At 43.2% G+C, this 25,744-nt stretch overlaps 1 protein-coding gene across 1 annotated transcript in view; it reads left to right on the top strand.

The window, feature by feature from the left end:
- The first annotated feature begins 459 nt into the window (after window positions 1-459).
- grm6a (glutamate receptor, metabotropic 6a) overlaps window positions 460-25,744 on the top strand; it is a 29,108-nt gene continuing 3,823 nt past the window's right edge. The window contains exons 1-14 of the mRNA XM_030733109.1: window positions 460-1,044; window positions 5,671-5,887; window positions 5,965-6,100; window positions 7,273-7,427; window positions 7,503-7,643; window positions 7,734-7,934; window positions 14,415-14,554; window positions 14,640-14,762; window positions 16,564-16,828; window positions 16,914-17,149; window positions 17,239-17,400; window positions 17,505-17,654; window positions 22,026-22,166; window positions 22,252-22,367. Coding sequence (XP_030588969.1) covers window positions 460-1,044; window positions 5,671-5,887; window positions 5,965-6,100; window positions 7,273-7,427; window positions 7,503-7,643; window positions 7,734-7,934; window positions 14,415-14,554; window positions 14,640-14,762; window positions 16,564-16,828; window positions 16,914-17,149; window positions 17,239-17,400; window positions 17,505-17,654; window positions 22,026-22,166; window positions 22,252-22,341 — 2,742 coding nt within the window. The 3' untranslated portion in view covers window positions 22,342-22,367. The remainder of the gene's footprint in view (window positions 1,045-5,670; window positions 5,888-5,964; window positions 6,101-7,272; window positions 7,428-7,502; window positions 7,644-7,733; window positions 7,935-14,414; window positions 14,555-14,639; window positions 14,763-16,563; window positions 16,829-16,913; window positions 17,150-17,238; window positions 17,401-17,504; window positions 17,655-22,025; window positions 22,167-22,251; window positions 22,368-25,744) is intronic.

The following is a 25,744-nucleotide window of genomic DNA, read 5'->3' as shown; positions in this document are numbered from 1 at the left end:
AATGAAGCAGCCTTTTGAGTACCTGCGAGTTTTTCCTTAAGCTAAGATTCTGATGTATTTGTTTTTTTTTACTTAATTGTGCACCTGTTTCTCTTTTTATTTTGGTTATGGCCAGTTTGTGCTGATATGTGATGGGAAGTGTACACACCATTCTTTGTTATTTTGGCAATTTCTGACATGGAAAAGGAAGAAAGTTCGCTCCATGCTTTTGGCCATTATCAAACCCCTCTGACTCTCAACTAGACAAATTTCTTTTTACTGTAGTGAAATGCTGTGCAGAGATGCCAGTGTAATCATTAATACATTATTATTATACAACAGTTTTGATCATTTCCACGTTATATGAGATCAAACACACTTTTGAATCATAGTGTACTTATTGATACAACTGATTGTTTATTGATGTCTCCTTAGGGTTCCACAGCAGGATGAAAGCTGAGTACTGAACATCACCTCAGTATGACATCATCAGGCCCTGCTCCATCCTCTCTCCCCCTCCACCATCATCATCATCATCATTACCTTCATGTCTTCTTCTGCACTGTCTGCCAATCCCAACTGTGGCCCCGCCTCCTACTCTCTCTCTGGCTCTGGACTGGTGGACAGGTGGTCCAGGTGAGCGCCTCTCACCAGCACTTCCACCCCCACTCCATAAAGATACCTGGTGACATCACTCTGGGCGGGCTGTTCCCCATACATGCCCGTGGACCCCACGGAGTGAACTGCGGAGAGCTGAAAAAGGAAAAGGGGATCCACCGCATGGAGGCAATGTTGTACGCTCTGGACCAGATCAATAGCGACCCCGAGCTGTTGCCAAACATCACACTTGGGGCCCGGATCCTGGACACCTGTTCCAGAGACACCTACGCTCTGGAACAGTCACTCACCTTTGTTCAGGCGCTCATCCAGAAAGACACATCTGACATCCGCTGTTCCAATGGAGAGCCGCCCATCATCCGCAAACCAGAGAGGGTGGTGGGAGTGATCGGAGCATCAGCCAGCTCAGTGTCAATCATGGTGGCCAACATCCTGCGACTTTTTGAGGTACGTTTGCACACAGGAGACATATAGGCAGAGGTCCCAGGTTCAAATCCTGCAGGAGTCCCCAGTTTATGATTATGGTTAACCTGGACATAACATGAGGTGTGACTACCCACTCCAACCACTCACAAGAAAAGGCCCGCAACACAGAACAACTGAAGATGCAGCATCTTCAAATGTCAGCAATGCCAAAACAACAAATAAAGCCTTCCAATGTTCCCTACTCTAACCTCTCCAACCTCAGCACCACCCTAAGTTTATTGGTATAAATGAGAAAAAGGGCTTCAACAAAAATGGCTTCTCACTCCTACTCCTGCTGCAGTGCTCAGTATATACAGTATATAAATATTTACAATTTTTTATTGACAAAATGCTCTTGGCAAACAACAAAGGAATTGGGAACACAAAGTAGCTCCCACTATTCACTAACCGACTGCAGTTCAGAATTCACACACAAACACTTCAGAATCAGAATCAGGATCAATTTATTGTCGTTACATGTCAGACGTGTAACGAAAAGAAGTGGAAATTAAAACTGTGAGCAGCTGACGGGCTGTTTGTTGGGTGTAGAGGAGACGAGGGATGAGGTGGCTGTCAGCTGGAGGCTGCTGGCCATCCAGTCATACAGGCTGAACTCAGGAATGTATTCAAACTGGACAATCGGCAGTCCACACACACACACACACACACACCTTGGAAGGAGGGGAGAACAATACACACACCTGCACATACTATAGTGGGAGGAGCCAAACATGTAAACAACAGGATAATGGATCATAGCAACGGGGAGGCAGGCAGACAGGTAAAAATAGCTGCAGGTGGTGGTTTAATTAAAATACTTAGAGATATTGTTTGCTCCACACAGAGCAAAATATATCAAATGTGTATGTCTTGGTTTAGATTACATGGGGTTGCAAAAAGATTTCAGAAATATACAGCTGTGTTGGAGGCTGGTAGAGATATGGAGATGCCTTTGAAACAAGGTCAAGAACAAGAAATAGAGTGGCTATTGAAATACATATCACTGACATCTGCTGCAGGTGAAAGGGTTTCTAAAACTTCATGGATTTGCCAGAACAGTTTGGATTTGTAGAAAATCATTTTTGAAAAGCAACTGTGGAGGTGAATGAGTTTAAACAGCAAGGCCGGGCAAAATCCCAGCATTGTTGGGCAGATTAAACCTGGTAAATCTAAAAATGGAGACCTTATTGTTTGTTCAAGAAAGATTACAATCACAAAAAAATAGGTAAGTATAATTTGCCAGTCAGATTAGACTCACGGTTAACAATGGGATACTGTCATTGTATACTGGAATAAGAAGACGCAGTGGTGTGACTGAAAAAGACAGAATATGTATATTTTTTGAGCTGAGGTTGAAGTTCAGTTCATTTTAATATTGTCCTTTATATCCTAATTTACAAGAAACATTGTTTAGAAAGTTGAGAATTTGGGGGTTATTTTATTTTTATTTTACTTTATTTCTTGTATTTTTGCATGGCATCAATTCTTCATGCAAAGGTCCCAACATGGAAATAAAACATTTGTTCATCCCTTGATTCATATGGTGGTCAGACAAATTTAGATTTTGGTTCTATTAAGTTCAGGTTCACTTATTATTTATATGGCAACGATTCATTCGAGGCAATTTCTATTTCAAGATAAAGACCCCAGAACAATATAGAGAGAAAGCAACATGAGGGAGGAAAAACAACTCCCTTTTAACAGGAAAAAGCCTCCAGCAAATATAGAGAGGAGCATAGAGAGAACACAAACAACAAACAATATAACAATAATGCACAGTGTTGTTGTAGCCCAGGAACCAGAAGTACCAGTACAAGGGAGAGTGAGGACGGAAAGGACAAAGCACAAACTACAGGAGATGAAATGCACAAAGTTTATGACATATAATAGTTAATAATTATACATAAATGCAGGGAGAGCAAAAGAGAGTAGATCTGAGGTGAAGTAGTCAGTGTATTATAAGAAATCCCCCAGCAGTAAACAGTTCCCTTGGTGACTCTTGTGGGGGGGGCGCTGCTGACTTCAACTGGGACTATAGTCAAGTGGTGGAAGGAATACTTTGAGGACCTCCTGAATCCCACTGACATGCCTTCTGTAGTGGAAGCAGAGTCTGGGGATGAGGGGGATGACTCGCCCATCACTGGGGGTGAGGTCACTGACGTGGTTAAACAACTCCTTGGTGGCAGGGCCCCTGTGGTGGATGAGATTCGCCCTGCGCTCCTGAAGGATGCTGTAGGGCTGTCTTGGTTGACGCACCTCTGCAACATCACGTGGAGACCTGGGGCGGTGGGGGTCCTCATCTTTAAGAAGGGAGACCTGTCGGGTCTGTCGGGACTATCGGGGGAACACACTCCTCAGCCTCCCTGGTAAGGTGTGTGCCAGGGTGCTGGAAGGTAGGGTCTGTCTGTTAGTCGAACCTCGGATTCAAGAGGAACAGTGCGGTTTTCGTCCTGGTCGCGGAACGCTGGACCAGTGACATCTGTGGGTATTTTTTCTCCACTGCTTAAAACTTTATTTATAAAGAAGTTCACAGAGTAATTAATTCTTAGTGCTAAAGGAATACAAGGCTCAACAGAGCTGTGGCTCTTGCTTGTGCTAAAAAGAAACCTCAAATTGTTCTTGATTTCTCTAATGATGAATAATATGTCACTGGCATTACCACCAGCAGCAGCAGCACTACTTCCTTTCTAGCTTTTGCTAAAATTTGCATTTGTGACCTGTACGAAGGAGCAGGTTCCAAGCTGCTGCTTTCTCTTTCAAAGGGACCTCATCCCAGACTGTCGTACACAGTGAGGCTGCAGCACTTTGAGGATAATCGACCTGTGTGGGAGTAGATTTTTAATAGTTCTTCTCCATCGTATATGATTAAACAGTCAGTGCATTAGTTACATTTTGAGAGAATTGAATTTAATAATTAATCTAATAATTAATTAAATGCAGTGCCAGGCTTTCATTTCAGAGTAGTCAAGTATAGTTTGACTATACATGTGTGCTGTTATGGTGGTTCTTGCAGAGAAGAAGAAGACAAATTCCCCCCATGGACTGGATATACAATATATCCTCTGGGTCTGAAAAGTGAAGCCAGCGCTACGTGTCTTAGAGCTGTCTTGTTTCTAATGGCCAGCAGGGGGTGAGTCCCCTTGTTAGCAAAACAAATCTAACCACATAGAAGCCTACAGTATGTGAAGATGTCTGACTACTGGTCTCTTGATTTATGACTTCAGTAAATACTTCATTGGTGCATTTAGGGTCTCAGTAGCTAGTTTAAAGTTTTATTTAGCTACAGCATGTGTGAATATTTGCAAATTATGGTCTCATGTAGAGTAAAAGAGACCATAAAGCAGGGTGTAATGTGTGTTTGAAGAGCTGCTTCCGTCCAGTGTCCTTCGGCTTCTAAGTCACATCCACTCCCCTCTCATAATGACTTTTAAAAAAAAAATTGACTTCACAACCGAGAAGGTGATGTCACAATGACTATGCCCATCTTTTATATGTAATCGATGATTTCTTCTAAGGATGGCTAATCCAATCTAATATACAGTCATAGAGACAGACAGGTACAGTAGGGCAGACAGTGAGTGGATGAAGCAGTCTGGTTGGTGGATTAATGTTTTAAACAGACACTTTGTGTCTGGATGACTGAATGACTCTAATGAAAGCTTTTAATGACTTTGTTGCAGTTACCCTTTGTGTGTGTGTGTGTGTGTGTGTGTGTGTGTGTGTGTGTGTGTGTGTGTGTGTGTGTGTGTGTGTGTGTGTGTGTGTGTGTGTGTGTGTGTGTGTGTGCCCTCAAATTAGGTCAGATTTTTAAAGGGCTTATAGAGAGTTCAGAGCTGGGTCTGAAGGTTCAGGTTAGAACCAGGTTTACGCTCAGGACTGGGATCTAGGAATGTGTTGTGTGACTGCGTGTCCTCACAAAAATAAATAAAAGAAACACAATCATGTTACTGAATACTGAACCGTGTGCATGTGATATGGGTATATTTTCAAAAGCTGAATTGTAAAACAAACTCCAGATGTTTACAAGAAACTTTGTTCCAGAGACGCTTCTGGCACATAACCTGTATCGAGCCACATCTTTATTGAATCATGTCTGTTGCCACTGCTGAGAGGACCGATCGCCTGCTGAGTGCAAACACACACCTGTTAGGTGATGTTATAGAGTTGGTGGGGGGGTTGTGGTGTCACCGAGTGTTCTTGGGTGCTCAGTTTTTTGACATAATTTAAGTTTAGAGTTAAAAGTGAGACACAGTCCATGCTTGTTTCGCTCCACTGAGGATTCTCACTGATGATGATGATGATGGCTGTCATAACGAGGTCTGTTCTCATTAATGTGGAGACCTTCATTATTCTGTACACACACGCACAGAGTTGTGCGTTAATGTGATTGTTATTCAGTTTATTGAGGCTCTGACACACATTCTGGTCAGCTGTTACACAACATTAATCCGTTGTGTGTGTGTGTGTCCCTGCTCTGTTAAACTCCAACAGTGTCTCCAGTCTGACCAGTGTGTTTAATTTCACCTGGGCTCTGACTGTCAGGATGAATGATGTGTCCGTGGTCAGATTCTAGTTAAACCTCTCACCTGTTGGATGGTTGTTTCTCAGATCCCTCAGGTAAGCTACGCGTCCACAGCTCCGGAGCTCAGTGATAACAACCGGTACGACTACTTCTCCAGGGTGGTTCCTCCGGACTCGTACCAGGCTCAGGCCATGTTGGACATCGTCAAAGCCCTGGGCTGGAACTACGTCTCCACACTGGCCTCAGAGGGCAACTATGGAGAGAGCGGAGTCGACGCCTTCATGCAGATCTCCAGAGAGGCCGGTACACAGAGTCCTCTTCTAAACTGTCTGTGTCCCTGCCCTGTCCATCTCTTGGTAACCGCTCTCTCTGTATGTCAGGTGGGGTGTGTATTGCTCAGTCGGTGAAGATTCCTCGCGAGCCAACAGCTGGAGAGTTTGACAAGATCATCAAACGTCTGATGGAGACGAGTAACGCCAGAGGAGTGATCATCTTTGCCAACGAGGACGACATCAAGTAAACAGACAAACATCCCTTAATATAATTTATATAGCACCAGTTCACAACAACATGCTGTATGGTAAAGACCCTACAATATTAAAGAGAGAACAACAACACTTGCACAATCCTCAGTGAGCAAGCACTTGGCAATGGTGGGGAGAAAGAAATCCCCTGTAACAGGAAAAGACCTCCAACATAACCAGGGGCATCATCTCATCATAGGACGTCCTCCAGCAATCTGAGCTTATAGCAGCATAACTAAGCAATGCGTCAGGGCCACCTGATCCAGCCCTAATTATAAGCTTTATCAAAAAGGAAAGTTTGAAGCCTGATCTTAGAAATGAACCCAAACTGGGAGCTGGTTCCACAGGAGAGGGGCCTGATAGCCTCCCATTCTCCTTATTGAAACCCTAAGGAACTGTAAGTAAATCTGTGATCTGAGAGCAAAGTGCTCTATTGGGATAATCTGATACTATGTCTTTGAGATATGATGGGGCCCAATCATACTTGAAGAGAAGAATTCCCAGTAAAATTTTGGGAATTCACAGTGAACAGAAGCTAATATGGGACACAAATGATCTCTCTTTCTAGTTCCTGTCAGTATTCTCACTGCAGCATTTTTGGATCCACTGAAGGCTTTTCAGGGAGCTTTTAGAGCAATCGGATAATAAGGAATTACAATAGTACAGCTTAGAAGTAACAAATGCATGAACTAGTTTTTCAGCATCGCTCTGAGACAGGCTGTTTCTCAATTTGGCAATATTGCACAGATGAAAGAAGCCCATCCTAGAAATTTGTTTAATGTGTTAGTTAAAGGACAAATTCTGGCTGAAAAACATTCCAAGATTCCTTGAGAGAACCTGGAACAAACCGCCCGAATATAATCTCTGTCACAAACTGTAACCAAATCAATTGTACACTCACTCCAAGTGTCACAACTAAAGCCAGAATCACATTTTTATTGAACATGATCTTCTCTGTAACCAACACTGAGCATTGATATTATGGGATATATCTGAGTTTTAATTGCAAAACTGCTCCAATGTAATGTGACATACAGAAACAGGAACAAAATTTACATGCCTAGGTGGGGGCTAGATGAGAATTTTCTGTAGATGTGACAAATTTTTATATGGATTAATCCTCACACCACTTTCAGTTTGATTCCTTCTATCTCTTTCTGGTAGGCGTGTCCTTGAGGCAGCAAAACGTGCTAACCTGACAGGCCACTTCCTGTTTGTTGGGTCAGACAGCTGGGGCGCCAAGAGTTCACCAGTCACAGAGCTGGAGGATGTTGCTGAGGGCGCAGTCACCATCCTGCCAAAACGGGCTTCGATTGATGGTAAAACCAGGAAAACAAAAATGCCGCAGTGTTACCGTTTGTGTGTTTCATGTGTGTTATCCTTGTGTTGTGCAGGGTTTGATCAGTACTTCGTGTCTCGCTCTCTGGAGAACAACCGCAGGAACATCTGGTTTGCTGAGTTCTGGGAGGACGATTTCAGGTGTAAACTGACCCGGCCTGGAATCAAACTGGACCCGGACAAAAAGAAGTGCACAGGTGCGGCTACACCTGAAGGGTCCCGGACCAGCTGTGAGTCAAGTTAGTCGAATACTTGCCTGTTATGTGACGTTGTGTGTATTCCTGCAGGTGACGAGAGGATTGGCCGGGACTCGCTTTACGAGCAGGAGGGAAAGGTTCAGTTTGTGATCGATGCGGTCTACGCCATGGCTCATGCTCTACACAACATGCACCAGGATTTGTGTGCCGGCAGCTCCGGAGTCTGCAACAACATGGACCCCGTGGAGGGACAAGTGCTGCTCAACTACATCAGAGCTGTCAACTTTAACGGTAAGTAAATGCACTGAAAAATATACTTTGCTTCAGAGCAACAGTACTTTACCTGAACCAAGGATACCACTGTGTCCCCATACTCTGACATGGCCATGACCTTTGACTCATGTCTTTAAGCCTATTTAAAAAGCATTAGAGTTTCTGGAGGAATGGGGAGGGAGCTTGGTGTGATTGCTATTGTAAAACTGGCTCCAGGGTCATCACCTCTCTGGGGAAAAAGTGATACCAACTTGGTGCAATTCCTCTGTTCTCTGAAAACAAACTCCTGGAGACCTAGACACTGGAGATTCTATCTTTCTGGAAATTTTGAGATTAGGAGTTGCATCAGATTGCTAGGCAGGTTGAGATCTGCTTAGCTGGCATTTTTGTAAGAAAATGAGGCCTGAGGGGTAGATGCTGTCGTAAGTGTTACCTTCCCTGCACCGAAACACCTGAGGATCAGGATGTGGTCACGTCTACAAGCAGAACTTCAGGGGAGGATCAGCCCTGCCTGATTTCACTGGGAGGGTAACCTGCATACACTGACCGGGGAAAAATTGAGGGCCACTGGAAGGAACGCTTTGAGAAAGTGACCGGAATGTAGTGAAGGTTAAGCTGGAAGACTTAAGGAAAACCTCACCCATATCCATGTAAGAGTTCACTGATGTGAGTCAAAAGGTCTGCAGTAGAAAAAATTCTCAGGACCTGACTCTGAATCATCACAGAAGAGAGGGAGATGCAGGGAGGAGGCAAATGAATTATTTATTTTAACTAAGAGCTTAATGTTAACAACACAATTGGATGATGCAATAGAATGTGGCAGACCAGGGTGGGCCATAAACAGCGTGGTGGTGAAACGATGCTGGAGTTCATAAATCAAACATATGCAGGAGAGACGGACTGAGGAGCAGTGAGAATGTATAGCACTGAATGGTGTTTTCCTCCACCTGTACAATTAGTTTAAAAAGTAAGTAGCTGACTGTTGGGTCTCTAAAGAACTCTTTTAAAGAAATTGTATTTTAGTAACAAAGTGTCTAAAGATACAATTTAAAATTTTTTTAATGCTTTAATTATTTATAGGTCAAGAATTGATTTTTTTTTTTTTTTTGGCTGAACAAAACTAAAAATCAATTCCTCTGAAAATTGTGAGCAAAGCGTTTCTACTGTGTGACTGTGCAGTGTGTCCCATTTTCTCTGTTAGATCATACACGAACATGTTTAATCCAGCTGAATGAGCATTTTCATGTTTCTTCCCAGCAAACATTTTGACTCTGAACAACCATCGTCTTTTTAATGGCGTCCAGTCAAGTTGAACCAGCGCCGCAGAGGTTACCATGATGTTGGTTAGAATTGTGTCTTCAGCATCACCTGGATGCCGTTGTTAGACTTCCTAATAAGAGAAAGTTTGTGCTCAGGAATTATTTTCCACTATCTAATCTCCTATCGATTAGAATAAAATGAAATAAGCATTTTTAAAAAGTTCCTCAAAAGAAAGAATGAGACGTTTGTTGCACCACGACCAGTTCTGATCAGCTAGACGACGTCGGGATTTCAATCGTGTTTGCTGGGTTACTGCAGGGCTCAACAGTTACACAACAATTTTCTATTAAAATACTGCAGAAATGCTTTGAAGACAGCTTTAGTTACATTTTCAAAAGGAATTGCACATAATTTGCTGTTAATGTTTTATAGATATCAGGGACAGAACCTTTAATGGGATGGTGGTTCACATTTTTGGAAAGGGGACTAAAGACCTGAAGGTCTGGAGGGCTTCACTGTCCTCTGTCTACACCCACGTGTTTTTCAAACAGTTTAACATCTCCCTACACCTACAGAGACTGTTCACCACCAGGTTTTCAAAGTTTTTTTAGAGCAACTGAACAAACTGTTCCTGTTAGACATTAAATCCATATTTTATAAAGATGTGAGGCTGCAGCAGCTGGAAGACCGAGAGGATTTAATCTGTAACGCCGGAGCTGCATGCCACATAGCACGCCGGTCTCTCTCTCTCTCTCTCCCAAACCTTCATTTGCCTCTACATAAACCTCATTTTCTCCGAGGTCTCAATATTTAATCATTTTGGTCGGAGTGTGCTCTCATTTCAGATCTTGGCGATTTTTAGGAGGTTGAACTTTAAGGAACTCAGTGAGATCAAACACAGACCTGTACAGCCACATGAGGACCAAAGGCAGACAGACACCTGGTGGTCAGGTGACCTCTGGGCCCTTTCCTACCAATCACCGGATTTCTCTCTATAATAAAAGGTCTCCTCAGACAGACTCGTATCTCCCCTTTAACAGGAAGACAGGCACATCTGGCAGAGAAGTCCTCTGAGGTACGTCTGTAGCCTGATAGGTATACCTGCAGACGTGGCTCACTGCGTTTATCATTTTTTACAATGAATATAACATAGCTGTAAAATTTAATATAACATAGTCATGAAGGGAAAGGATGGTCACAGCAAATGTTGATTGGATTGGTAGCACCTTTTATTACTGCTCAATAATAATAATATTGTAATAATAGTGTAAAAAACATCAACAGTGTTTATAGTTGAGTACTATTAAACTGAAGTTTAGGTAACTGGGTAATAACAGGCCAGAAACTGGAGGTGATAATGTGGAAACAAATGTATGCCTGAGAGGCCAAACAAATTTGTAATAGTAATTTGTAATATAGTAATATATTGGTATTAATATGGCAACCTGCGAAGCAGCAGAATTATAGCGCAATAGTTGTGACACAGCATAAATCAAATGTAAGCACTGAAGTTGCCTCGGCAGTTTTTTCCCTGGAAATTTTAAGCAAAAGCATAAATTAACTGTTTAACACTTTAGTTTAACAATAACTGAAGTAACTTTACCAATCCTGGTATTCTATGGCAAATGCCAGTCAGGCTCCACGGTGCCGGGGAGTGAGCACAGAACCCACCAGAGGATGTCGGGCCCTCAGGCCACCTTATGAAGTCTGAGGTTCTGATTGTTTGGTCAGAGACATTCACACCAGCGGCTGCTGGAGGTCATTTTGTGGCCCTGCAGTGCTCATCCTGTTCCTCCTGCACAAAGGAGCAGATACCGGTCCTGCTGATGGGTTAAGGACCTTCTACGGCCCTGTTCAGCTCTCCTAGAGTAACTGCCTGTCTCCTGGAATCTCCTCCGTGCTCTGAGACTGTGCTGGGAGACACAGCAAACCTGCTGGCAATGGCACGTATTGATGTGCCATCCTGGAGGAGTTGGACTACCTGTGCAACCTCTGCAGGGTCCAGGTATCACCTCATGCTACCAGCAGTGACACTGACCCTAGCAAACTGGTAACAGTAAGAAAAATAAATAAGGATACGATATTTACAGTGAGAAAAGGCAGCATGAACAGCAAATAAACCATCTATTTACAACTGTATGTGATGTACTAAAGTGGTGCAGTGGATGTGAAAAGACATTGTCCATTTGGTTTGATATGGTTAGAGCTGTTAGTAATGTAACAGCTCTGTGATAGAAGCTGTTTTTCAGTCTTGTGGTTCAGGCGTACGGTGTCGTGTAGCATCTCCCAGAAGACAGGGGGGTGAAGAGGAAAGTGTCTGGGATCTGTGCTGTCCCTGACTATGGCTGTGACCCGCCTGGTGCAGCTGGTCCTGTAAATGTCCTCTAGACTGGGGAGCTGGGTGCCGATGATCCGCTCAGCAGAGCTTTCCTGTTGTGTGCAGTGCAGCCAGAGTACCACACTGAGGTGCGGTATGTGAGGACGGACTCGATGGCCCACCTGCAGAAGCTCACCGGCAGCTGTTGTGGGAGTCGCGCTCTCATCAAGCACCTCAGGAAGTGAAGCTTCTGGAGACCTTTTTTAAACGTTGCTGTGGCGTTGACGGTCCAGGTCATGAGTGATGTTGAGTTAATTGATGCTCTGCATGACCTCCACTGATGGTGATGGACGAGGGGCCTTAGAATCAATATGTTATATAAAATAGCCACAACACCTGTTTGATTGATGATTTCAACATTTACATTTAGCAAATACAGACATGATTTTCTGGTCTTAGGTTTGTGGCAAATATTACTGTGAGATTTGTAGCTTTGCATTTTGAAGACCTAATTCTAGTTAATTACACATAAACTACCACCTCAATCCAGTAATTGTCAGCCTTCCTGAGGGTTGCTTTAATAGGTTATTAATATGGTATTAGATGGAAACATGTAAATTAAAAATAATATTAACACTGTTACTGCATTGACTTGACTGCCACAAGTAAATATATACAAATTCTCATGCATAGCTATTTGATACATAGATACTTTATTGCTAGCAGGTTATCATATTGTTACTACTCAGCTATAACCACCATTGATCAAGTTAATTACTTGCATATTATTTGGCTATTAGTTTGATAATTAAGGGGTAGTAACGTTTTTGTTACCAACTTGTTACCAGTTACCACATTATTACCAAGTGCTGCCAGTGTTTTAAATAGTTCATGACATTGTGGAAACATCCTTACTTACCTTTTAGAGCCAAAAACTCTCTCACACGTTTGATGATGAACTGTGGTTCAGTTTGTGAAACCCTGCCTGCAAACAAAGCGATTCCCTTATTGTCAGTTACTTCGTAGCTGAAAGACATTCCCAGCTCTGATTGCAGAGATACCACTGTTGTATATTTCCCATCAGGCCACATAACTATGCTTTTACCCTCAGGGTAAAAGCATAGTTGTGGAGCCCAGATACCGGCTCCTAGCCAAAACAGTTCGCTGATAGTGATGGAAGTTCATCAGCGGCCGTGGTACACCAGATCCAGCTTCACAAATCACAGAGAGGGCTGAGGGCGGCCGTCACGCATAGCTCTGGAGAGATATGATTGCCAGCCAAGGCCGGCTAGGGAGCCGAATTCTGATAATGCAGATGTTGTTTTGGAACAGGCTGCTTGTTTTTTCAACAGCCTTCAGTCTCACTGGGAAACCATTCAATAAATCCAATAATCCAAATTCATTAGTTACCGTCCTCACTGTGCAGAACCGTACCTTATCTCCAGATCGAACCCCTCTCACCTGCTACTCCCCAAGTCTACGGCTCAGGTTCATCAGGCTTTGAGTCTGAGTCTGTACGGTTCTAGTCAGCCCATCCACCTGGGTCGGCAGCCTCTGCAGATGTCGAACTGCCGTCCAGGTTTTCTTGATTTCTCGGTAAATCAGGTATCCTCCGAGCCCAAACAGAAAAGATACCGCTACCAGATAGCCAAATATGTAAGCGTCTTCCACGTCTTCCACCTCGAGGGCCGAGAAGCACACAGGTCTCCACGAGCTCCAAGAATCGATGACGTATCCAACCGGGTCTGTTCCACTCGGACACGCAGGCTCCCCTTTCCCAGATCTCATAGTGGAAAAAATTCGATCAATGGTCGTGAAGGCCCAGTTTGCCAAATCCATATTGCTCTCAATCTTATTCTTATTCGAGCAGTGTGCAAGAGACGCTCTCACAGCAAGCAGCAAGCAGGAAAGATAGGGAGGGCAGGGAGAGAGATAAAATGCGACCGTCCCCGTCAGAGGCTGGAGCAAGAAGGTCAGTGACCTTCTTCAGATCGTTATTTTTTCTAAATGTTTTATTTCTTTCTTTGGTTTGGTCCTCGTAGGTCAAACCGTTTGGTTCTCAAAGAGGTTCTGTATTCTTCTGAGTTCTCTGAGCTCGGGATCATCTTGAGTTCTGCATCTTCTGAGCTCTGCGTGGTTCAGGTGTTGTTTGATTTCCACAGTTGTCTTTTGTTTTTACTCAGAGTCACGGAGAGATAATCAGTTAATGCACTTTGCAAGTTTCCCCTGCAGACTCAGTCTTTCTGTGTGTGTGTGTGTGTGTGTGTGTGTGTGTGTGTGTGTGTGTGTGTGTGTGTGTGTGTGTTAATAATTAAATGTGCAGCTGCTGAAAACTCTGAAGAAGTTATCTGCTTAAAGGCCTTGTGAAAGAGTTGTGTGAATGTGCAGCAGTTACCGGCAGTAAAAGCAGCTCTGCCCTCTGTGATCTGCTGAAGTATGTTGGATAAAATCAGATTTAACACAAACATGAATTTCTGAGGGTGGCGCCTGTCCGTCTCGTCTGCCTGCAAGAATGTAGGAAAATCAGCAGGTTGTTTTTGTTTGGCTCAACCTCACGAGGAGCTGCAAAGTTGAACCGACTCAGACGTCGTCTGAAGTCTCTGAGGTAATCCCAGCAGGAAGTCCAGCTCTGTCACACTGATCCATTAAATCCCTCTCTTGAAGCTTCAGTGTTCCCTTTGGGTTTGTTAATGTGTCCTACTGTCAGCCTGAATTCAGCCTCTGCTGTTTCTTTCAGCTCAGGTTCACGTTCATATCGATTTTGTGAAAATAAGAATGACCAGTGTCCTAACGAACGTCACTCTAAGTTGTTCACTCTGTGACTGATTTGTCCAGCTTCCTATCAGCCAAATAATGTAGTTGCTGTGCAGCTGTTGTGGCCTCACTCACTTAAAAGCTGCTGTGACCTGTCTGCCTCACAGGAAGTGCAGGTACAAGTGTTTTGTTCAATGAGAACGGAGACGCTCCCGGACGCTACGACATCTTCCAATTTCAGATGACCAATCACAGCCATCCTGGTTACCATGTCATCGGCCAGTGGACCAATAATTTGAGACTCAACGTAAGAAGCTGAGCGGATTAGACATATTAATGCACCTGCTGGATTTTAGTGTTCTGTCTCACTGTGTGTACCTGTGTGTCTGCAGCTGGAGGAGATGCAGTGGTCCGGAGGGGACAGATCGGTTCCAGAGTCCATCTGCAGTTTTCCTTGTAAACCGGGAGAGAGGAAGAAGATGGTGAAGGGGGTTCCCTGCTGCTGGCACTGTGAGGTAAACGTACAACGTGCATACAAAATACCCAAACAGATTCTCTCTCTGAGTGCATTGCTGAGTGTGGAGAGCCGGTGAGCCTCTAAGTCTTTCATGCTGTATTTAATTGTTGCACTGTGTTTTGTGTGACTCAGTTGTTGTGTGTTTAGTGTTGCGCCTTTTAGTTTGTCCCAGAAACAGGCTGTATATAAAAGAAGGACGTGCATTGATTTGTGAGGTCATTTCCTGAATCCTCGAATTCAGCATTTTAACTATATAACAGACACACCTGCTAAATCACAGACAAAATACAAAATACTAGACTTTCAGTCACTAAAACTGAAGCAAAATATTTTGGATCAAGAATCTCTTTCCGACAGGCAGCTTTAACCTTGCATGTTCTTCAGCGGCGCAAGAAACTGGAACTCACAAAGATCCAACCTGCTGCCCAAATATAGTTAGATTGTATTTAAATCTGTAGGGATGATGGCCAGTTACAACAGTCTCAGGTCACAAAGATTAATGTTGAATCGCCACGGAAATTTGGCAGAATCCCTGACATGTCTGATGTTCTTCCACCTCTGGCTGCCGAGGTGGTGTCTGTCAAACGATGTGCCAAATCTATGGCTGAATTTATTAGAAAAACATGAAAATCCAGAGCTGACACGAGAAGGCAGAGTTCCTCTGCAGCTTCCCTTCAGCTGTCACCTTCCCCTAAAGGCAAAACCCACTGAGACTTCGGCTTTTTGTGAATGATTTGATAACTGATCAACATCTCTTTTAACAGGAACCTGGTTGCCGCAGGATGAACGTGTCAGTGTAAACTGAATCAATTAACCCAAGATGGAAACTGGATCATAGCTCATTTAAAAGCTTTTACTTTCAACCTTTCAAAAAACTTTATTTGTTGCTGTTTAGTTTTTATCTGAATTTAATTTTTAAACTGCCTTTTTCATCAGTGCACTGTTAGGAACAAAATTAGCAACATCCTGTCTTGGAAAAAGCCTGCAGTGAATGGAAAATGCTGCAGCAAGAGTATTAACAGGACCTTGAATTTCTCCCATATTAGCTTCGCTTCATATGGTCACACCAGAGTCCAGAGTACAAAATCCTTCTACTGACATTTAAAGCCCTAAAGCACCAACCTTCATCATATCTTAATCCTTTATTGAGTTTCAGAAGTGTCGGCATTCGCGGGCTTCCTGCAACAGCGTGAGTGAGATTACTGTAATAACCACATGTCGGCTGTGAAGCGCAGCTTCTCAGCTTTCAGAAACCATTTGGATTTTTCCAACGGGACAAATTGTCATGGAATTACGGTAATGCAAAGTGCGCTTGCGGTGTCGGCAGCGATACGCTGGGAGTGAAAGGCTGTTAAAGGGCATGTCGGCCACGACAGCCGGACAGCACTTGTGGTTCTAAAAGTAGAACTGGAGGCAGAACCTTGAGCCATCAGACCCCTCCTCTGTGGAACCAGCTCACAGTTTATGTTTTGGAGTCAGACATCCCCCTTTAATTTTAAAATTAGGGTTTTCTTTTTAATATTAATAATAATGCATTAGACTTATATGGAGCTTTTCAAGGTACTCAAAGACACTTTACAATTTCATGCACTATTCATTCACACCTCAATCATACTTGGTGGTGGTAAGCTACTAATGTAGCCACAGATAGATGCTAGCTGACAGTGAGCAGTCCCCTGCTTATGATGCTCAAGGTTCAGCCTGCTGGGAAACCCCCCCATGATGTACTTAGCAACTGATTTTTCTCAGTATTCCTTAAACCCCTGAGAGTCTAAAAGGTTTCTCTCTCCTGTGTGCAGCTGTGTGATGGGTATCAGTACCAGCTGGATGAGTTTGCCTGTGAGACCTGTCCGTCAGACATGCGCCCCGTCCCCAACAGAACCGCCTGCCGTCCCACTCCGATCATCAAACTGGAGTGGAACTCTCCGTGGGCCCTCGTGCCTGCCTCTCTCGCCATGCTCGGTATCCTAGCAACCAGCGGTGTGGTTGTCACCTTCATCCGCTTCAACGACACGCCCATCGTCAGGGCATCAGGGAGGGAGCTCAGCTATGTACTGCTGACAGGTATGTATTGGTAAATCCATCAGCTGTGATGATGGTTTCATCAGCTTTGAGGGTCACCTGTCTATTTCTCTCTCTCTCTTTGCAGGTATCTTCCTGATCTACCTGATCACCTTCCTAATGATTGCAGAGCCAGGTGTGGTAGTTTGTGCATTCCGGCGCCTCCTGCTGGGCCTCGGCATGGCCATCGCCTACTCTGCCATGCTCACCAAAACCAACCGCATCTACCGCATCTTTGAACAGGGCAAGAGGTCCGTGACCCCGCCCAAATTCATCAGCCCCACCTCCCAGCTCATCATCACCTTCATCCTCATCTCTGTCCAGGTGAGTCTACAGGCGTCACATGACCTCTTGTTGCTGCCTGCAGCATCTCCTCACAATTCACATTTTTTGTTTCTGTGTGTGTGCATCAGGTCATCGGTGTGTTCGTGTGGTTCGCCGTCGTCCCGCCTCACACCATTATTGACTATGATGAGCTCCGCCCTCCGAACCCTGACTTGGCGCGGGGTATCCTGAAGTGTGATATGTCAGACCTGTCAATCATCTGCTGCCTCAGCTACAGCATCATTCTCATGGTGACACACTGACCTTTAACAGATCTCTTACTATTTGATAGAGCACAGAGTCATCAGTGTTGCTAGGCAACTTTTGTCATCCTCCTTGCTTCTTTTGTCGTTAGGTAACGTGTACGGTGTACGCTGTGAAGAGTCGTGGTGTCCCGGAGACGTTCAATGAAGCAAAACCAATAGGCTTCACCATGTACACGACCTGCATCGTCTGGCTCGCATTCGTACCTATCTTCTTTGGTACGGCACAGTCCACGGAGAAGGTAAGAACCAGGCAGAACCAGGCCAAGCTACAACCAGGACAGGCTGAATCAGGTGTATATTAAAAGGTGTGCATAAAAACATGGATATAATCATGTGATAGCACCTGTTGGTTTGTATAAACCTGTTCTGAAGCCTTGATTTTAGTATTGTGGTGGCATGTACGATACAAACACACTTAGACACCCAGATGAGTGGCAGAAGATGTATGGATGGTTTTGAACCAGGCTGTGAATGTGTTTATTTCTGATCTAATTTCCTGTTTGTAGTCTTTAGAAAATAACTAACTTCTGAAGGCAACCTCAAGTGGACATTTAAGGAACTGCAGTCTTTGGCACTTTGGCTCAATTTTTTATCCCTCGAGCTTGCCCCTTGGTTAGAACAGGCTGAACCAGGCTGATTGTGTTCAGGGTTACAGAGTATCCTGTTTTCAGAAACCAGAATCTCTTTGCTGTAGTGCTCAATAAACTCCTCAACAGTTTTTCACCTCCCAGTTCGTTAGTGAAATTTTCTCTGCGTTTCTTTACTCTCATCAGCAAATGATCTGAAATGGTGACTCACCAGTTGATTACCAGCCGTGCAGTTCTGCTTCTTTTAGTACCTCTTTACGCTTTGAGGAAGGAAACCAGGAGAGACCAAACATTTCCAAAAGGTGAACTGAACTGAACTCATACTTCCTGCAGCTCCACAGCAGCACCATCATCATCAGCTGAGGAAGGTCATGTGATATAATCAAAAGCTGGCCCTAAACGCTCGGCTTGTTTATTCACGGCCACAGGGAAACACAAATGCACCCTCACCTGCAGAGCGACGCGCTCCTGCTTTTGTTTCCTGTGAGGAGAAAAATTAACACTGCGCATTGACCCAGAAATGTGGTGAAAGCAGGTTTTAGTGTTTGTGGTTTAGTCTGAGCTGAGGGAGGGACGAGTCTTTAATGCTGCAGATAAACCGGAGCAGAATTAGACACAAAGTGGAGGCATTTCCAGGCTGAGAGGGGAACAGCTGGATTATACAGATTATGGACCAACACAGGACGTAATTATAGAATAACTTTTTTAAAACCAAAGTTGCAAAGAGCCCCAACAAACAGATGAAAGAGACAATGAAAGACCGAAATAACATGAAAGAAACAGCAGCGTCAAGAGAAACAGCAGATTTATCTCAGAGCAGAGAGGAAATGACGGGGACGAGGAAAAGAGGCCTCTGGGAAAAATAGATTCAACACGAGTGAAAATATAAACATACGGAGCAGATCATCTTCACGTTTCTGTTTCTCCTCTTTGCGCTTTAATAGCAGGGACTGAAATCTGAGAAACCAGGTTCTGCTTTGATGCCCACATAAAAAATCCAAATCTACATTCAGAAAATATGTAAATGATATTTTGAGAGACGGCGGTCACCACTCAGGCCAAACTTTCATGGTAACAGCTCAGTTTGAGGTCCGGCTGTTTGATTTGATGATTTTCTGTCCACATTGAAGACAAGTGTGAACCTGTGCAGCTGATCTCAGCAGCCAGTCTGGCAGGTGTTTCATTAGACCTGCACCGAGAACCCCTCCTCCTACCTGAAAACCAGCCAGAGTTCCCAGAAACAGCGCAGAGGTGAAGCGTGAGCCAGATTTCCTCTGTGACGGATTCAGTCAGCTCACACAGGCTCAGAGTTTCTACCATCAGCCTGAACAGAAACAGCTGCTCCGACCACAGAAAGCAACAAACATCAAAAACCACATTAAGTCTGGTTGTTCTGGTTTCTGTTTGTTTGTGTTTTTTAACCAGTTATGTGTTAAAAATGCAGGAAAGAGGGTGAGATCTTGTGGAGGAGCAATCGCCAAAATTAGAATTAAAATCCTTCCACCTCCTCTTTTGTTCCTCCTCTGCTCCTCCTGCTTCTCTCTGATAACATTCAGTCCTCTTTGCTCCTCGGCTCTCCTCCTCCCGCCTCAGAGTCGAGGAGTGACGGATGCTGGACAGAGGAGAAAATAAAAGAAGCTGTTTTTTTTTTGTCGTCTTTTTTTAATCTGAGAACGAAAGAACAAACACACACGGAGCTGCGGGAGGATTAACAGAGAGAGGGAGCGCGTGTGTGTGTGTGGTTTTATTCACACTGTGGGGACATAAATCTGTATACACACTGCGGGCACTCGCCTCTCCTCTGGAGACAGAAACAGGTTCCCATAAATCACTGCAGGTCAGCAGTAACACTTCAGGTGAAGGTCAGACCCCAGAAGGAGAGAGTAACTTTAGTGTGATATCTACTGAGGTGATGGAAACAGCTCTGTGTGTGTGTGTGTGTGTGTGTGTGTGTGTGTGTGTGTGTGTGTGTGTGTGTGTGTGTGTGTGTGTGTGTGTGTGTGTGTGTGTGTGTGTAAATTAACACGTCTGCTTAACACTAGACATGCGCACACAAATCTGTATAATAAAGGAACACAATGGAAACTGGCGGCATTGTGTTTGTGTGTTCCTGCATGTTGCAGTGTGTGTTGTGTGTGTTGTGTGTGTGTTGGACAGATGGACATCTGCAGTCAGCCGCAGTGTTAATTTTGACAGCAAATTTTTATTTAGTCATTATTTAGTCATCTGAATAGTTTTAGTTTAGTTTTAGTCGATGAAATTATCTTAAGAATATAGTCGACTAAATCAACAGTTGATTCAGTCGACTAAAATATAAAGAGTGTAAAATGTAAATGCTTTTTCTTCAGTTCCCTTGAATTAGTCATTATACACACACAAAATTAAACATTTATTAAAAGTTATGGAATATTATTAATAATATTAACATCAGCGTTTCACCTGCTTCCCACACACCTGATCATTAACACCACCTTACTGAGATAATATGAGTGTTTTACAGCAGGACGCTCTGAAAGGTACAGAGCAGTGTTCAGGACTAAGATTAGGAAAGGCTAATCCACCGCGGTGTGGAGATTTTCTCTAAACACAAACTGGGAAAAACACTTTACCCTGCATGACATTAAAATCTTACCTTTGCATGGAGATCTGGGTGACTGGTTTGCAGATGTCATTTAAGATTTGTCGTGTTTTTACCCGAGATAGTCGCCCCACATGGTTTACACATCGTTTTGTTTGTCACAACATCAAAGGACAAATGTGTCCATACATCGGCTCTTCTCTTTCTCCCTGCTGACATTGTTTACATAACTTAGTTCTATCGGAAGTAACGACCAATCACAGGCTAGTTTGGTCTTCCCGGGTTTAGAGCAAATTTGTGCATCTGTGCGTTTGATTGGATGTTTTCCTAACCTGTCCTGCCCTGTCACAAAATTAAATCAGTTCTGATTGGATTTCGTCCCCGCCAAGCATTTTCATCTCGTTTTCATTCGTTGACAAAAGTGTCAATTAATTTCGTCATCGTTTTTATCCTTTTAGGTAGTTTTTATTTAGTTATCATCTCGTTATCATCGTGAAAAAAGGGTCGTCGACGAAAACTATGACGAAAATATTTCGTCAACGAAATTAACACTGGTCAGCCGTGTTGGGGATCTTATCAAAATTGATGGAATTATAAACACAGGACAGTACTGCCAGATTTTGATCCACCACGCAAAACCTTGTGGAACGTGTCTGATTGGGAGCAGCTTCATTTTTCCCAAACACACTGCCAATGCAGTAAAACATACCTAGCCTAGAACGCACAGTGGAACACTATCAGTCTTGGACTGGCCTTATTAAAGCAGTGTGGGCTCGTCATGACAGAGAACAGAACAAAAGGCAGCCAACATCCAAAGAAGAGCTTTGAATGTTCTTCAAGAAACCTGGAGAACAATTCCTGAAAACTATTTAAGGAAACTAGAAGAAAGCTGCCTCAGAGAGTTCAGGCTGTGTAGAAGAGTAACAAATATTGACTTTCAGTCTCGTTAGAATTATATACTGTGTTTCCATCTATCTTTGCACTTGTTTCAATGAATTTCCTGGTTCACCTATTTCCAATTTTTCCAGCAAAATATATAGAAAAGAGGGGTGGCTCAAGAGTTTTGCACAGTATTGTATTTCATGTCTGTGTTACAGAATGTGTGTGTGTGTGTGTTTAGTTATTTATTTTTTGCATGTTTCTTATTTGCACAGGTGAAACATCATCAGCTTTTAAAAATATTTCCCTTCATTTCTATATTTGGTCAAAAAGTGAAAGTCCTCTTTTCAGGCTGTTACAAAGGCTTAAATTCAAGCTAATTTCAAGCATTCACAAATGTTCCACTGAGCAATGTCCTGCTGATTTCTGCCCTGGCCATAAAAAGTATAAAAACCATGGCTTTAGCTGAATCTGCCGGTCCTCAGGATGTGCTAGAAGTCAAAGTAAATGAGGGGTTCTGCAGCTGTTGTCTTTATGCTTTCCTCAGCAACACTCTCTTTCCACAGATGTTCATCCAGACGGCCACTCTGACCGTGTCCATGTCTCTCAGTGCGTCCGTCTCTCTCGGGATGCTCTACATGCCCAAAGTTTACGTCATTATTTTCCATCCTGAGCAGAATGTTCAGAAGAGGAAGAGAAGCTTCAAGGTCTGAACACAACTTGACTTACAGTCACTCTCACTGCAACTGTGTTGCTGTGTTGCCTGACAGTTGCTCTGTTGCTGTGTTGCAGGCCGTCGCCCAGGCCGCCAGATTGTCTCAAAAATCTTTAAGTGACAAACAGAACGGAGAGACAAAGATCGAGCCTGACAGAACGCAATAATGCTGCAGTAATACTACAAACTAAAGGTACTGAAACTACAAACAGCATTACACACTGACACACGGTTCAGCGGTTTTATATATATATATATATATATATATATATATATATATATATATATATATATATATATATATATATATATATATATCAATCGTTAATGGCCTTCAATATACCAAAAATGTAAGATGTATAGCAAAAACTGTTAATTTACACTTTACAGTAAACAAAGGTGCAACTAAACAAACACAAATACAGACAGAAATAAGTTAAAGGTGGTCACAGACGTGATTTGCTGTCAGCCATTCTTTGAGATGAGCCTTAAATGTGGGATAAGTAGAGCACTCAGCACTCCTTTACTGGTAAACTATCCTAATATTTAGTCCCCTGTACACCTACGATGCATCGCACTGTCCCCTCTAGTGGTGGCCCTTGTGTTAACCCCACAGTCTGTCTTCTGATTAATAAATAAAAAAAATAATAAATAATAACAAAGGAAGTGGGGGAAGTCCATGTAGAACAGGCGTACTTGAATTTTTTTAAATAAAAAATAAAATACTAGAATATCTTTTATTAAACTAAAGCACAAACGTCTCGGGCAGTCTGTAATGTTCCCAAAGACACCATGAGCACAAACATGGAGAGGTCCTGTTTAGCGACTCACTTAGCAGTGTTGAGGCGCAGTGTGTACCGGTCGGCTGCAGCTGCCAGTGTTGGGACACCTGTCAATCAAAGCCCCTCTAACTGCGGTACTGGATGAGCAGATGATGGAGGAGTTACAAACTTTATGGTTGTTGAGAAGGAGGAAACTATCCATCAAGGCCAAATGTGTTTTTTTGTAGCAGGTTGTAAACATGCTTTGTTAAAGGGCATTGTTATAGGCAGGTCTTGACTCATTTTTAGAACCAGCCTCAAGTGACCATTAAAGGGATTTTCAGCCCCAGAGATTTCCCCCGGTGTTATTTTATCTACACGACCTTTGCCGGGGTTAGAGTTAGGGTTACATTGGCCTTGCTGTGATGTCACAGTTAGATGTGGGTACAGAGCCAGTTTATCTTAAAAAGCATCATGTGAATATTTATCTTGTACTGATAAGAGATCAGCAGAATGTGAGGAAACGGAAACCTGCAGCTGAGATGACGCCAACACTCGTGTGAATTTATTCTGCTCGCATGCTTATCATCCACGAGATCGACTGGGACCAGAAATACTGCTAAGAGATGTGAAAGAGCTTGTGCGATAAAAACGGTATAATAAAAAGAAGGGTTTCTGCCCTTAAATGGTCAGTGGGTGGGGTTTCTTTCTTGCACGCATGGTGGGCGGAGGTTACATGTGTCTAATGAACAGAAGGCAGATGACTCCTGGCGTGTGGAAGCCGCTGCAGATATTTCTGGAGCGTCTGATGAATATTTCAGCTGCCGGTTAAAGATTCATGTTGATGTTAACAGCTGAGGTTCTTTGTCCTCAGGAGCAAGGCAGTAACACTGATGGGTGACGGTTCTATTCCCTGTGGAACACTTCGCTGAGCATAGCGTCTTACTCCTCTTCTGTATTCTCTGCTGGCTGCTGCAACTGCTACCTTGCTCCTCTGGGAGAAGCACCAGCCTTTCGGCCACAGTGTAAACCTAAGAGAGCAGCGGGACAGCGATTTCATATTCATTCTCAGCTGTTTATTTAACATCAAAATCAGCAGTAATTGAAGGTGTAGCTGTTATGGTGCACTAGCTAAAATAAAAATAAAAACTAGACTCTTAAAAGAAATTAAACTCAACTGAAACCATTTTGCAAACTAACTAAAAAAAACATACAGACAGTTTTAGTATTTGTTAGTTTGGTGGGATTTTATTACAACTTCCCTGATGATGCTTTGATGGACGTGTTCATTGAGGCTCTGGATGTCTACGAGACTGTGAGTCAGCTGTTTTTATTGTAATACCTGTACTGAGTTTCACATGCCCTCCATACAATAATTAAAAAGACTAAAACCAATCAAAACTGAACTGAAACAAGCAAACCTGCGCCGGAAACTAACTGAAACTAAACTGACTTAAAAACAAAAAGTCAAAGCAAAAAAAATAAAAATAAGAATGAATTAGACAATTCAAAGCTGTAATAATAACCCTGTGTAACACAAAGGCACTGAGGGCTGCGATGAGCTTTCTGCTCTATGATTTTCACGGATGGCTGCGTCACGTTTAGCTGCCTTAGTTTCACCGTCACTGAGAGATTTCCGTGTTGTTATTCTGTATCTAATTCTACTTTCTAAAACAGAAGCATCGTTCTCTGCTGTACACGAGACCAGTCAAGTAAAAGTTACTGAACCTGCACAATAGACTGACCACGGATGCTCACGGGACTGTGATCGGCCTCCAGCTTTGGATTAAAAACAGTCTCTTGGGTTTTCTTTGGAACAAAAACGCCCGTATTTCAGAGGAGCAACTGGTTACATCCTCTTTCTTTGGCATCATCATCTGAGCATTTAAAAATATTGTTCTGTGAATGCTTTTCTGAGCATTCGTTTGTATAAAGTGTAAAAAGGACCGATGAACTGACACAACCTCGAGGAGCACCAGTGCTCATTGCTTTCAGCTGGGACAGAGTGTTATTGACTCTAACCCACTGAGGGCTTTTTTTTTTTTTAAAGAATGACACATTTAATAATTGAGGAGTGTACGTACAGTTGTTTTAGCTTCAAAGTGCTGCACAGTATTAAACACAGAGCTAAAATCAGTAAAAACAAAAAGCAGCCAAGCACAAGCTGTGGGGTCTTCAAGGTGTTTTAAAGCCAAGTGCTTCATGCTGTTTATAGCATCAGCTGTACCTCTTCCTTGTCTGTAGGCGAACTGTCGTGGATCTAGCCTACTCTGTTCTACTGTTTACATTTTCCTTTTAGATACCCATAACACATTTTTTTAAAAACCACAACTGAAAGATAAACCGCGGCTGAGCTCGCATTCACTTCAACACAAGCTTCACATTCTCCATGTCCTCAGCCTCTGTGCTATACTACTGAAAACAGCTCATCTAATGGTGCAACATTCCCTGCATGGACAGAAAGGGCTGCCAACACAGGAAAAACCCCCACCCATGGATGGGTGGGTGGGGTGGAGCAGGCAGGATTAAAGGTGAGGTGGTCTGACCTCAGGTTCCCTGTCTGTCCTCAGTTCGTTGCATTTTTCTGGATTAACAGTAAACAGAAGAATCTGCACCTTCTCGATCTTCATGGTCTTTGTGTCTTATTTTCTTTTCTTCGATATATATTCAAGTTTTTATTAAGTTAAAGTGTTGTGGAGAGTCTGAAGACTATTGGATTCATCCAAAGCAACTTTTCTGTGACACTTAAATGTAAAACAGAAATTCCACTCAGTTCAATTCTGATTCAACTGTTGCAGCAGAAATCGAG

The sequence above is a fragment of the Archocentrus centrarchus genome, chromosome 7, assembly GCF_007364275.1.
Source record: "Archocentrus centrarchus isolate MPI-CPG fArcCen1 chromosome 7, fArcCen1, whole genome shotgun sequence".
NCBI lineage: Eukaryota > Metazoa > Chordata > Actinopteri > Cichliformes > Cichlidae > Archocentrus > Archocentrus centrarchus.
The sequence above is the reverse complement of the archived record's forward strand: the minus strand, read 5'-3'. Positions and strand labels throughout refer to the sequence as shown.